The following is a 14585-nucleotide window of genomic DNA, read 5'->3' on the forward strand; positions in this document are numbered from 1 at the left end:
CAAGGACATGGAGCGAAACTTCGGACGTAGTACTGAACAACACGCCTTATATCCTGAAAACTCATTGAAGACATGTGCAGCACAACCACGAAAATCTACGCAGTAGTGCATTTAAGAAAAGCTGTGAACCCAACCTGAGCTGTTTTCAGTTCAAAAGCTCTAAGCCAGGTGAATTTCTAGACTCGGGTTAAGCCAATAGCAAGCACCCTGCTGAAGCTGTGGTTATGCATGTGGAACACTCTGGCGGATCAATGTCTGTGCATCATTAACCGCGTTATGGGGCTGTGCTTGGTACAAGGGAACTGCCGTTTCAAAAATCAGATAATGAAATCACGAATTCGGGCGTCTTATTTCAGTCGGCGCATGCACGCTCTGGGAGGTCGGGCCGCGCTTGCCTGGCGCGTTCTGCCGCCCGACGGTGCCCCCGCACACGTTGCCCTCGCATATCTGCCTGGCCAGACGCAGCTGCAGCTCGTCCAGGAGACCGAAGTTGTCCACGTGGTGCACGTGCGTCTCCGACGGCTCCGAGGCGATGGCCCGCAGCTCCGCGTCGTCCACGCTGTCCGTGACGCCCACGGCGAACACGGTGACGCCGGCGGCGTGCGCGGCGCCGGCGGCCTCCCGCACGCTGTCCGCCGAGCGCCCGTCCGTCACCACGACGGCGACGCGGTGGGCGCCGATGCGGGCGCCCCCGGCCTCGCCGTAGGCGCTCTCCGTCAGGTGCCGCAGGGCCCCGCCCGTGACGGTGCCCTCGCCCACGTAGGCGATGGCGCGCACCGCCTGCTTGAGCTCCTCCTTCGTCTGGTGGGCGTCGAGCGGGAAGGCGACCTCCACCCGGCTGCTGTACTGGACGACGGACACGTGCGTGGCGGAGGGCCCCACGTCGAAGGCGTCGATGAGCTGCACGACGAAGTCCTTCACCTTCTCGAAGTTGGGCGCCAGCACGCTCCGCGAGCCGTCCAGCATGAACACGAGGTCCATCGGCACGTCCTTGCACAGGCCGCCTGTTGAGGGATGAGGAGGAGAGGGGAGAAAGGAGGAGGAGGGAAGAAGAGGGACGAGGAGGGGAGGGAGGAGAGGGGAGGAGGAGGGAGGAGGGGGGAGGAGGAATAGTGCCACTTTTTTCCCACTGGCACATCCGAGCTGAGCCAACGCGGGAGCTCTTGTTCTACGAACGTTTTTTCCGACTGGCGAAATTTGCCGAGCCCGAGCCAGAATGGAGCCATAAAACTCTGGACTCGTGAGGCGATCTGAGTGTTGCCTCTCGTGAGGAGTCAACGACGTGGCATCACTCCGTCTCCGACATGCATTGCTGCGTGTGGCATCATCGGCACGGCTCAGCTTCTGCACGCGGATAGTCATTCTGGCGCCTCCTGAGCTGCTCGGTTTTACAGTGGACAAATAGCTCTGGCTCTTGACAAAAAACACACCAATGCCATGATCTTGTGTTCCACCAAAACTGCTCTCATATTTTTCAAAAAGATGCATTTCTGTCATCAGCAATTCAAAGTCCACACATGTTGTCACTTTTATATTGTATACATATTTGCGAACAATGTTGCAGCATTTGGTATGTCGAGGCCCCGTCGAGACATCTGACACCCTATTTACATCATTGCCATTCCTGTAAAAGGGCTATAATCGTTAATTCCCCACGCCGGCTGCCACCACAGGCACCACACTGCACCCCACGCCGTACTACTGCACGTTTAATGAAGGCTGCCCACCATACTGACGGTATTTCACTCCCAAAACACCGCAGTGGGTGTTTCCCTCTATACACGTCTGAAGCTGACCGCTCCGTGCTTCGCAATACCTGCAGGTGCCCTCTCCGCATTGGGGTCTGGGCTCCCTCTCTGGTGCCAGTCCACGGGGGGGTACGGGCGCTCCTCACCCCCGGAGCCAACGCCGAGGCCCGAGCTGTCACCATCTGCGACGCGGCGTCGAAGGTGACAGCAACAGCACCACAAGCGAACGGGCAGACAGAGAGCGGCATTCACCATAAAGGTTTTCGTGGGGGTTAGATCGCGTAAGTATAAATGCGTCGTAACCCTCCACTACCCGACACAGCAAGTAAGGTTTGTCACGTAAACAAAACGCCAATTAGTTACCACTTCAGCCCACCGGTGTGTTGGAGAGTAAATCCACAACATTTGAAATTTGAGTACGACGTTTCGCTGGTAATTACATCCAGGATCATCGGGCGATTTACTCTCCAACACACCGGTGGGCCGTAGTAGTGACTAACTGGTGCGTTGTTTACGTGACGAACCTTCCTGGCTGTGTCGGGTGGTGGAGGGTTTATTACGAATAATATTGGTCGCGAAAGCCTCCGTGTTAAGCAGAGAACAGCATGCAAACGGATACGGCGGCTCATGGTCTCCCGGGATAATACTTGCTTCCTCTGTGGCTTAGACTGCGATAAAGAGGTTAAAAGTAAAAGAATATATAAAGGTGCAGCCCTGAAATTTCCTGCTCGCGAAACTGCCCGGTGGCATTACCGCCACCAGAGGGAAGCGAGAGAGAGAGAGCGGCTATCTCGAGGCTTTGGCTGACTCTCTAGGCTGGGGAAGACGTCTTGGAAGAGGTGGGCCTACCCACACTTTACCTCCCATCCAAACACGACCTGCTGATCAACGAAATGGTCGCGTGGCCATTCCACGCCTCCCCCCCCCCCCCCCGATTTCCCGCACCTCCCGATGAGCACGGCCGGCTACGTACGGTGTGAAAGAAGTTCAACATACACACGTACATTTATACTGCGTGGTGAGCAGAAGGGGCAGGATTCAATAAACCTGCGTCATTGTTTCAACTGCCACGCCTGGAGGTGGCATCGAGCCGAGGGCCTTTTAGATTGCAAGTCAATCGTGGTCATCGTTGCACCACAGCATCATCCAATGCAGAGGTACAGAGAGGTAAATTGATTTACGTTGAATCCTTTCACCGGAAGATAAAATATAATGAGATGGAGACGGTCATTGAACTCCACTGTGATCGGGCATTATCGCGCTAAAACAGTTAAGAACACTTATTCGTTTCCATGCGTCTATGTTGAACTTCTTTCGCACCGTGCTAATCGGAGGTGCTGGGGAAAGACAACAAACTAAACACAAACAACATTCTCAAGAGAAATGAGTTTTCAATCTAGATTTTAAATTGCAAAACTCCAGTGGCTTCCTAATGTCGGAAGGAAGAGCGTTCCAGACGGCCGCAGAAGCGCATCTGAAAGCGCGCGATGCAATGACCGTCTTTGTTCGATGTTGAAGGGAGAGAGGGTGGGGGCAGGACTGGTTCTGATATCGCTTGCCACTGATGTCAGCCATAGCTGCCAATCGAATGCGGGTCGCGGGCTTTAGAGCGCAGTGCGCTAACCACTGCACCACAGCTCCACCCCTCCCTCAATATGTGTATCTGTCGGTGTATCGACGGAGAGCAATGGCGCTTCTCTATGCTGTGAAAAAAATTAATTGGTCAAAACAAACACCTGCCTACCATGTATATTATTGGTTCTTTCGGTAATTAAAATGTATTTAAAGTTTAAAATGTATTTTTGTTTTATTTTCTATCTACGTGACTTTACCGAAAGAACCAATAATATGAATTCCTGCAGTCACGAAAGTTTTAAGTCGAAATGCCTACCATGTATTTTTTATTTATTTAGGCAGTGTTAACGATGGGCATTTAAATTGCTCATTGCTCACCACTGGTTATTCATTCATGCATTGCCATAGCATGTCCCCCCCCCACCGCGTGCGGGAACAACGCAATGCTGGTGCGAGGACCTGTGGTGTAGTCTTGCGACGTGACAACGCGTTGTTGCAGCGACAGCAGGGCACACACGGCCAGGATGGCTGGAGCGCAGCCTGTCATTCTGATCTGCAACGCGGAGACAGAGTTCCAGCACAGAGAGCCGCTCGACCGACCGCCAGGGGCAAGCAATCTTCAGGCTGGCACGTTGGAAACAGCGGCTGGGGTTGGCAAAAACGATGCCCGTGTGCCACCTTTGTCTTCCCACCCAGTGCTGATTTAAGTTTTTTTTTTTGGTACGGGGAGGACAGCTCTGATAACAACTCGCCACTGATGTTATCAGGTCGACGGGATTGGTTGGGCACTCTCCTGACCACGATATCACTGCCACCGACTGCCACACAGACGTACATTGTTCTATTCAGTGCAATCCAGTGCTAGATAAAGGCCTTCAGATAACCTCTCGCCACGGTGGTGAGATGTTATCTGCCTCGCCTGATATTCAGGACTTTGTGGGTTCGATCCCGATCCCGACCCTGACGCCTTTATATTTGGAGTTTGCGTGTGCTCCACCGTGATTGCGTAGACTTTTCTCCAGGTCCTCGGGTTTTCCCTTTAAATTTAGAATCAACGTCACGCGTTTAGAGTATTTGGCTGCTATACATTTCCACGCGATAAGCCCCTTCGTTGGGCTATCATTTGTGGCCATGTGGCTTCTAAAATAAAGCTATGTAGCTCAGGGGACCTTACCTGGTAAAATCAATTAGTATATATATTTTAAAAAATGTGATTACGATCCCTCACGGCTCTATTACGCCACAAACTATTTCACACCTGCACATGAACTCCTCTCATCGCTTCATCTCCACGGGGGTTCTCTTATTGGAGCCATTCCATCACCGTTCTCAACCCTCAGCCATAATCCCTTCAAGCGATTTGTTATCGTCAAGCCCCCTGAATATAATGTCTCTAATTTGCATTTGCTATGTGATGTGTTCATTTTCCTGTCTCAGTAGTAGACGTAGTTCCCAGCACGTATTTCTCCTTGCTTCTTTGCACACTTTTTAGCTTTTGTTCCACCGATTCGTATGTCATGGCAGGTAATGTTGCATTGATTGCGAACGTTCTTGTTAAGGCGCATCTGTATGTTGCTTTTCATTATCGAAATAAACATTTCCAAAAGCATAGAAGGGTGGGCTAACCCATGCCTGGGGTTTTAAATTTCAAGCTTCCCATGACAAACTTCACACTCTACCCATGCAGCACTCGGACAAACTACATAATCGATACTAAACTGTCAACACATTTACATTGATATTTTTTGTAACTTCATCATTAATCCATGAGATAACATTTTAAACTAATGTATTATATATTGTAATGAAACAGAAGACATCTATTAACTAAATCGCTATCAATCAATATTGCACTCCCAACAGTTCGGGACAATTAATAATTAGAGAGATATTTTCAGAATTGAGCAATTTTGGCTTTAACATAACAATACATGCCAACAGAGGATGAGCCGTCCCAACTCAAGTGAGACTCGTTCTCCCACTTCACAGGGGGCGCTGCTCTGCCCTCACAAAGAGCCTCCTTGTCAAGACTGCTGCGGTGATAGTGGGTTAACGAGACCGCGGGGGGGAAAAACACCCCGACTAAATAAACACATTAATTGACACGTTTTTAGTACGTTGGCACCACAATATTGCTGTAAATCTGAATGAGAGCTTTATAGCTCATCGGATTCCTCAAGTAGAAATAAAATATTCTGATTATGAACTCAGCACGGAGCACAGTCCAGGCATTTACTAATGCTAATATTAAAATGTATTTTTAGAGAAAATGTTTGTAAAAAAAAAGTTCAGCGGATGTCGAGTAGAAAAGAAATGCACGTCGAGCGAATATTCTGCCATAACAAGGTCTTAAAATTACTTTCATGAAATGTGTTTTCATTTACACATGAAATTACAAAAAAAAATACTAACTAGTACCGAACATTAATACACTACAGTCATGGAATAATCTGCCAGGCTTTCTTGAATTATTGAATGTAGCTAAGTAGTAAATGTATTACAATTTAGCAATGCCCCCCCCCCACTACGCATTGCAAATAACTTAAATCATTACATCTCATTTGCATCTAAAAACAACAAAGATATGCAATGCATGATGGTATTGCCTGAATTGAAGCATCAATTTTTCACGGTGGTTGCTAAGGTCCACTTTCCCTCACAAAGATGTCTATAATTACTTGTCAATCACCATAGTCAGTTGGCTATGGAATATATGCGAGGAAGGCTGTTTAAAACAACTCAAAATCTTTAAAGCGTATATATTTTTGTGGACTGTGGCTGACAGCAGTTTTCTGCAGAATAGCAAATGCCCACAAAACATTAACTTATAAAAAAAAAATTCACAATGTTTTTTTTGCTCATGCCAATATTATTTTTTGCTGAACAAAACGTCGGCGCCTCTTTTGTGGCGGGCATAAATCTGCCACCCAAAAAGCGCCATCGCATTAACAATAACCCGGGTTTCGCAATACGCGCTAAGCACGCGGTGTGCAGGGCACGGTACGTGTTGCTTCGCTGACGACGGTGGCAAGCGAAACAAAACGAACGAAAAGAAAGGGAGTTCGCGACAAACGGGCGAGCACTTACCGCTTCGTGAGCCGCCGACCGCAGACACAACTCCGCGTGGCTGCGCACCTCTCTGCTTGGCCTCCGCGGGACCTCTTCAACGGCAGAGGGCACGGCTGTGCGGTGCGGCTGGGACCCCCAAAGGACCGGGGAACCGCCGATGCACGCCCTTTCTCCCCCCCCCCTCCACTTCCCTCCGGGGCCGTGAGACTCTCCACTGGCTAAACAAACACCCACAACGCTTGCCCACCCCACCCCTGCCACCGGCCAATATGCCCGCGGTGCCCAATCCCGCGAGCATAAGTCACACAGCGGCGTGCGAACGGGCTGCTTCTCAACACTTTGCCCGATTCCACCACCGCCCCCCCCCCCCCAAATGGTCTCTGGTCAAAAGGCTGACACGGGTATGCGCTACGTGGGTCGTGACATAATAAGATTATCGCCGTGATTTAACCACCACCATCATCATCTTCTTCATCAGCCATTGTGAATCCACTGACGGATGAAAGCCTCCAATGGTGCCTCACCGAATCGTTGTCGTTTTGCAAACAATCTACATCGCACCGGCTCGTAACTGTGGGTTTAGGTGTGCGGTCATTGGGGTAGATTGCCCATACCACGCTGGATCATAATAAGAGGTTGGTGAAAGTGGCAAAAACGTTACTCGCCTCTTAACAGCAATGCATGCACCATCCCTACTTGGAACCTGGTAGATCAATTATAATTGGTAGATCCAGCAATTATTTTCAGACAGTCAACAGACGTGAGTTCACATGATCCGGCCATTTAACCAAATATGATGAAATTGGATGATATTGGCCAACATGATACGAACACTGCATAAAAAAAACCCTGCAATGCAAGGTTCGGATAATTTGCACGAATTTAAGAAGATGCAGAGTGGTTTCTTCACATTGGATTGGGCAGCCTCATTATGCACACCTGGAATTAATGCAGTCAAGATAACGCTTCAAAATCAAGAATCAAGCTGGACTACACGAATCACGAATCAAGCTGCAAAGGTGTATTCAGTGGCAAAAGTTCGGGTGCAATTGTGGCACAACCCCAAAATAAGCCATCACTGATTCAAAAAAAGTATACATACTTTTCCCAACACAGTAAATTTAATACATTCAATGATTGCCTTTATTTAACAGCACGTGGCATGAACAACAACTTGCCCTTGGAGGCCAGAATATTTGCGTGGTTTGCTGTCACCTGGATGGGGTTTTAGAGCCGTTTCTTGCCTCCGCCAAAGTCCATCATCACCACCACGTCAACGTCAACATTCGGTGCAACACATTTGCATCTATTGTTGTGGATAGATGTCAAGATAACACCATTCCGTGGAGTGAGCAAGCGCTCCCGCTTGTCGAGGGTCCAGCACGCTGATATGAGCGCGTGTACTCAGATCATCATTTGCACGTAGCCATAACTGAGTGTCGCTCGCTGGTACGTGATATGTTGCCATCGATAACGCGTCTGGCACGTATTTACCAACACCGTTACATGGCAGAACCGTGAGAGATGGAAATGGCTTGGGGGACGCCTTGATCCAGCAGTGGATTGATCATGGCTGATGATGATGACGATGATACCAATGCATTGAAGCTCTAGGCTACCATGGGATTCATTCGCCGCCGCGTGGATTGAAACCGCCACAATAGTCATGCGATGCACACTGCAGTCGGCTTACATTGGTTTTTGTTTTAGCGGTGTAAAACGTGGCCCTTGAGCCAGGTATATCCGTGTGTTTGAGACCGTTTTCATTCATTTTATTTCATGTTTTACCTACGTGACTTTACCGAAAAAAACAAAGAGTATTTACCCGTGTGTTTGAGCCAGGTTTACCGTGTGTATGAGCCGGGTTTACCCGTGTGTTTGAGCAAGGTTTACCCGTGTGCGTGAGCGCCAGGTGTATCCATGTGTGTGTGATAGGTTCTACCCGTGAAAGTGTGTGTGTGTGCGCCAGGTTTATCCATGTGTGTGTGTGTGTGTGCCAGGTGTATCCATGTGTGTGTGTGTGTGTGATAGGTTTTACCCGTGCGTGTGTGTGTGTGCCAGGTGTATCCATGTGTGTGTGTGTGTGTGATAGGTTTACCGGTGTGTGTGTGTGCCAGGTGTATCCATGTGTGTGTGATAGGTTTTACCCGTGAGTGTGTGTGTGCACCAGGTTTATCCATGTGTGTGTGTGATAGGTTTACCGGTGTGTGTGTGTGTGTGATAGGTTTACCGGTGTGTACGCGTGCCAGGTGTATCCATGTGTGTGTGTGATAGGTTATACCCGTGAGTGTGTGTGTGTGCACCAGGTTTATCCGTGTGTGTGTGTGCCAGGTGTATCCATGTGTGTGTGTGTGATAGGTTTTACCCGTGAGTGTGTGTGTGTGCCAGGTGTATCCATGTGTGTGTGTGTGATAGGTTTACCGGTGTGTGTGTGCACCAGGTGTATCCATGTGTGTGTGTGTGTGATAGGTTTACCGGTGTGTGTGTGTGCCAGGTGTATCCATGTGTGTGTGTGTGATAGGTTTTACACGTGAGTGTGTGTGTGTGCACCAGGTTTATCCATGTGTGTGTGTGTGTGATAGGTTTACCGGTGTGTGTGTGCACCAGGTGTATCCATGTGTGTGTGTGTGTGATAGGTTTACCGGTGTGTGTGTGCACCAGGTTTATCCATATGTGTGTGTGTGATAGGTTTACCGGTGTGTGCGCGTGCGTGTGTGTGGAGAGACCGAGTCATAAAGCGCCGCATTCACCACGCCGGAGCCCGCTGCGGCCGGCACACCCGTGTCACATTCTTGAGCAGCAGCGCTCGTTCCCAGGGCTCATATCCATCATTTGCACCCAGGAATCATCGTCCCCAGAGAACCTATCCCCTGCCAACGCCATGCCAAGCGTCCCTTAGGACCTACCTGCCGCTCAGGGAATCCACTTTTTTGCAACACGATAAAGAAAGCTCTTTGCAAAATGCAGACGCTTTTCCCATCAGCCACTAGTTGGTTCACGCTATGGCCAATGTATGAGGGAGTGCATCTCGGATGTGGAGTGGGACATTTGAAGACTTGGATCCACGTTCTTGCAGATTTCAAATTGTATACACGAAAAAAAAGCTCGTTATGACCAAACCACGTGGAAGGCGCCCGATCCTGTCACATCTCGTAAACTAATCATGGGTGACCACCGTGCGCAAAGGTCATTCCCCCCCACGACCAACCTGCACCAACCCACACTGATCAGGGTGTGAAGTATGGTCAAATGTCCCTTGTGGCCCACAATGTGCTGGGAGGCCCTTATGCAGCAGTGGATGTGCAGGAGGAGGGTGTGCAATGAATTAACGATTCACAGGAAGCCCTTCCCTCCATGAACAAAACATATTTTAATTGATTTCTGGACCTTCGGGGACTAATATGTTCTATTTAGGCAGGCAACGTCTTGGCCGATTTCAGTATTTAAGGTTTCATTAGCAGAGTCAGGCCTGTGGGGTGCCACGGTGGCAAGATGTTACATACCTCGCCTGGTATACAGGAGGTCGTGGGTTTGATCCCGACTATATTTGGAGTGTGCATGTTCTGCCCGTGGTCGCGTGGATTTTCCTCAGGGTCCTCCACATTCAGGTCACCGGGTGTCCGAGTGCAGTGTGCAATGTGCAATGTGTTAACTGTGGTGGTGCAGTGTGTTAACCACAGCACCACTAACCACTGCGTGTGCTAACCACTGCACCACCGCTCCACTACATGTGCATCTTCGTTCATATCTATAGATTCATAGTTTGCACAAATTATGATTTTTTCCCCTTGATTTAACGGTCGTGTATTGTTTGTACATTTGTTTCTGTCTATGGCGTTCACAGGATTACATCTGTTAGGGCCTTTTTTCCCCCATCCCTTCCGTGCGTTTTTTAACTCGCAATTTGAGGGCACTTATTAAGCAGAGCTAATGAGTTTACAGTTGTCCGAGGTCACACGCCCCCCCCCCACAGCGCAATTCTCTGCCTGGGTCTCTTGCCACACCATCCGATCCCCACATTTTAACCTTTTGACCTACAGGTTTATATGGTTAGTTATTTGTACTCATCAGAAGGCAGTGTGTACAGTTTCATTGTATTTTGATTTTAACGATTTTTGCTGTTATTCATGCAATGTATTTTGCAACTTATATAACATTATTTTAGGTTGGATATTCCAAGGGCTGGGACAGAATGGAGATGCATTTGTGAGCGCTCTACATCAGTTACAAGTGATAGCATTACCGGTCCTGCCTCCCCCCAACCTCTACCCACCCCCCCCCCATTACTGATCGTGGTGAAGTATGGACAAACAACCCCCACCGCTGGGCCTGAGGGGCACTAATTCAGCAGCGTATTCCAAAGTGGCTCTAATCCGTCTTTGTTTTGTGAAGGTCATTATGATAACGGCCGTATTCGTTGTGCAGTCATCGCGAAACGTCTCTACCAGCCGCGCCGTATTTCTCACGCTCCTTTGGGCCGTCACGATGGCTTGAGTTGTTCCTCTGGAGGCCGGAAGATCGTTGGCCGACGTTCGTTCGGCCGGGTTGATGATGTCGTTGGCCGTGATTTTTAGTTTTTTTTTCCACTCAACAAGAGTGGCTCGCGTGGGAGGCTGTCCTGTTCCCCACGCCGTGATTTTTTTTGTCGTGCTGGCACGGTTGAGCAACAGCTCGTACTGATGATGCTCGGAGCTAAAGCCCGCGACGGTGCATTGAGGCCAGACGTATGCACGTCTAACTTATTTCGCACTGTATGTAGCCAGACAGCAGAGGCAAGAAGCCTGTCCCCCAGCCCACCACCCCTGGCTCTGTACAGCACTCTTGGGTTTTGGGTGTGAAAGCTGACGGTAAACTCAAGACTCGGCACCAGGCTGCAATATGCAGACCCAACCCTCAGCTATTCGCTGTCCGTGCACCGGATTGGCATTTCACAGCTTGCCACCAACAATTAGACGTCAGCCCCGAGCCTCATCTGAATATTAAACAGGTTACCTGGTTTGCAAATAGTCGGCACTTGTCTTTACGATTCTATTGGGGTTGCCTTTGATGTCGTACGTCGATGTTCAATGGCAGTGGAGGGAAAATTATTGTCAATTTGTGCTGCAAAATGACAGTAATAAAAAAATTCATATTTTACTGCTTTGGAGTTTCCAGGATGGCTTTAGCAAACACATATCAGCAAATACATATTTCGACGAAAAAATGTTGGGAGGTGCAGCTTAGATATCGAAATGTGTCCAACTGCTTCACACTTTCTGATAGAACATGAATTGACAGCTATTGTAAATTAACAAACGTAATTTGCAAACCGTTCGTTATCTGTTAAAATAATGCGTTAATTTTGACTGAAAATGCCATGATTTGTGTTTTGTTGAACCAAATGCAATCACTTTTTTTGCAACCAACGCGAAAACCCCATTCGTCAGAAAAATACACGCTGTCAGTATAAGTCCCTCGTGCACAAAGGCTGATGACTCCTGATAACAATGAAACCAGCAAACGAGTTGTCTTTTCCTGCTACTGCCTAAAATTAAGAGGCCGCATTTCTCAGCTCCGTTTACATTGTTGGTCATCATATGCCGTGTACAAAATATATACAGAAAAAAATCTCATCTTGACGTGCAAAGTATGCCAAGATTTTGTCTTGTGCTTTTATTGTCTGGAACGTATTCTTTGCTTACACTACTATCATTTGCTGTACCATTTACGAAGAAGCCGTTTAAAGTAATACAGTGAGGCGTTGCTTTATTTCTTTTTTAAACCGAAGCCAGCAAAACAATAAAAGATGAAAGGGTGTAATTTTAGAGCTTGACTACTTTGCTTTCATACCAAACGTTTTATAAGAAATAGCGTATCCCCTATAATGCTCAAAGCAGCAATAAACACTTCAATAAAAGCATACACTTAGCATATATGAATCGAGCATTATATTCTACGTTTCTGCCTGTGTGTCGGATAAAATCCTTCGCTAAGTTTGATTAAATCTCAAGTGATAACCCATTGCTACGGTTTGCAGAAGCACCAAAGAAGGAGAGCGTGGTGTAGTATGACCAATAAACAAGAGCCTTCCCATGTGTCCCGTGACAAATACTACGTATGTATGTATGTTGAACTTCTTTCGCACCGTACGTAGCCAACCGTGCTAATCGGAGGTGCGGGAAATACTACTGTGGCATTCAAAATACTATTCTTTCTACTTCCATTGAGCCTCCATCTCCTTCCACGCAACAATATCCCTATAAGCCCGCGGGTTTAAAAATATTTTGTCTACCAGGCACATTTGCTCGTATCATTGAGCTTAAGCAGATCAAGCACTGCACTCTATCTTCTAAAACCAGGTGTGGTGGCGCAAGCTTGTAGTCCGGCACTTTGGAAGGTGGTGGTTGGCAGATCACACGAACTTTGTGACATTTCCAAACCCACTAAGCTGCGAGGTGACCAGGAGATGGTAGCGCAGCAAGTGGAATTAATCGATCTGTGCAGAATTTTTGATTGTTATCCCATCGATGCTGGATTATTCCTATGGATTGGCTTTTGCTGCCCCCTTGAAGCCAACACACACATTAATGCAATTGGCCAAACATCCCAATTCAGCAGGATCCTCCTGAAAGAATCCTCATGCTTGTTGAGGCTGTCCGTCCTGAGTAAACAGAGAGAATTGTTATTGTTACACGAAACCTTGCATCCTCACCAGAAGTGGTTCCCAACCTGTGGTCCGTGAACAACTGGTGGTCCGCAAGGCTGTGGGAATCGGTCTGTGGAACTGTTGTAGATACGGTGATTTTTAGTATTTTGTCTTTTCGAAAAAGATGTTATTGGTGCATGGTGGTCTGTGAAAAAAAAAAGTGAGGGTTGGCAATACAGAAGTTTCTGGATTAAGAAATATTGAAAAACCACTTCTCTAGAGGTTATCCCAGTTATGGTGAACTTTTCTCTCCCTGCTACACCACGTGATAGGCCATCATCCTACAGAGCAGCTCAGTCAGCAGTGCCACCTACTACCCAGGAGTGCCCTGTAGTGCCGGACGCCTTTTATCGGTGAGACCCAAAGGCCTTAGAAGGCCGTGGCCTGGTAGTTGATGCCGTCTGCCGAATAGATCTGGCACCCCTCGCTGATGAGCTCCAGCTCCTGCTTCTCTCCCTGCCAGGACACGAGCTCGGCGAACTTCTCCTTGGAGATGTGGCCCTGGTCGAAGGCGTCCATCAGGGGCATCTCGATGCCGTCGACCATGACGAGGACCTTGCGGAGGATGTGGTGCACGCGGAACGTGAGCTTGGCCTGCAGCTTCCCCTGCAGGTCGTGGATCACGCCGCTCAGATCCTTGAGACGAGACTGCAACTCCACGTACTGGGAAACGAGAGGGTGCGTGGTAAAACGCACGCGCGGCAGAGGTCAGCCCAAGGGTATTCCACACGAGGGATAGGGATTTGCATGCAGAGGAGAGGGCGCTCGCCCAAGTGTCTCGGCGGCTGAAAGCGCCTTCACGTCGCTCGTACTGTCAAGAATTCCGATGCCCTGCTTGAAGGCTATCGAAGGGGACCCTCCAATTTCCTCGTCGATCTCGTCAAGGAGCATAAACCATCACGCAAACTCCCGGTCATCCTCACAGCGGCTTTTAGCCATCAAACAAAGATGGTCAGTGCATCATGCGCTTTCGGATCTGCTTTTGCGGCTTTCTAGAATGCTGTTCCTTCCGATATTAGGAAGCCACTGGAGCTATGCACTTTTAAATCTAGATTGACATTTTTTTTTTAGAACTGCTTTTTGTGTTTAGTTTGTTATCCTTCCACCCGCACATCTGATTTGCACGGTTGGTTACGTACGTTGTGAAAGAAATTCAACATACATATAATGGCAGCTGTCCCTCTGCAGTACAATATATATACAGCACCAGCCTGCAAGATGGCATGAGACTGCCAGTAGGCGGGGGAGGGGGGCGATTATATGTGGATTTTGCCCAATTAAGTAATTTGCGAGCAATTTATCATGTTGGTAAATTTGGATCGTGACGCAGTCACACACGGCCTACACTTATTCGATTGACGTCAGAGGCTCTTGGATGTGCACTGCGCATCAGACGACAAGCGTAACATAATAATCATGGGGGTGGAGCGGCGGTGCAGTGGTTAGCGCACCGTGCTTTGAGCCCGGCGAACTTGAGTTTGATTCCCAGCCGTCGCCAACGTCCGTGG

At 48.6% G+C, this 14585-nt stretch overlaps 2 protein-coding genes across 2 annotated transcripts in view; both read right to left on the reverse strand.

Annotated features, from left to right (window-relative positions):
• Positions 1-6499, reverse strand: part of LOC144931402 (uncharacterized) — a 39838-nt gene extending 33339 nt beyond the window's left edge. Inside the window, exons 1-4 of the mRNA XM_078855208.1 lie at positions 6411-6499; positions 3783-3876; positions 1817-1930; positions 396-1004 (exon numbers count right to left, since the gene is read on the reverse strand). Coding sequence (XP_078711334.1) covers positions 396-1004; positions 1817-1930; positions 3783-3870 — 811 coding nt within the window. The 5' untranslated portion in view covers positions 3871-3876; positions 6411-6499. The remainder of the gene's footprint in view (positions 1-395; positions 1005-1816; positions 1931-3782; positions 3877-6410) is intronic.
• A 5567-nt stretch (positions 6500-12066) lies between these two features.
• The window catches only part of LOC144931403 (uncharacterized), a 73823-nt gene continuing 71304 nt past the window's right edge, over positions 12067-14585 (reverse strand). The window contains exon 58 of the mRNA XM_078855209.1: positions 12067-13740. Coding sequence (XP_078711335.1) covers positions 13447-13740 — 294 coding nt within the window. The 3' untranslated portion in view covers positions 12067-13446. The remainder of the gene's footprint in view (positions 13741-14585) is intronic.

The sequence above is a fragment of the Lampetra fluviatilis genome, chromosome 4, assembly GCF_964198595.1.
Source record: "Lampetra fluviatilis chromosome 4, kcLamFluv1.1, whole genome shotgun sequence".
NCBI lineage: Eukaryota > Metazoa > Chordata > Hyperoartia > Petromyzontiformes > Petromyzontidae > Lampetra > Lampetra fluviatilis.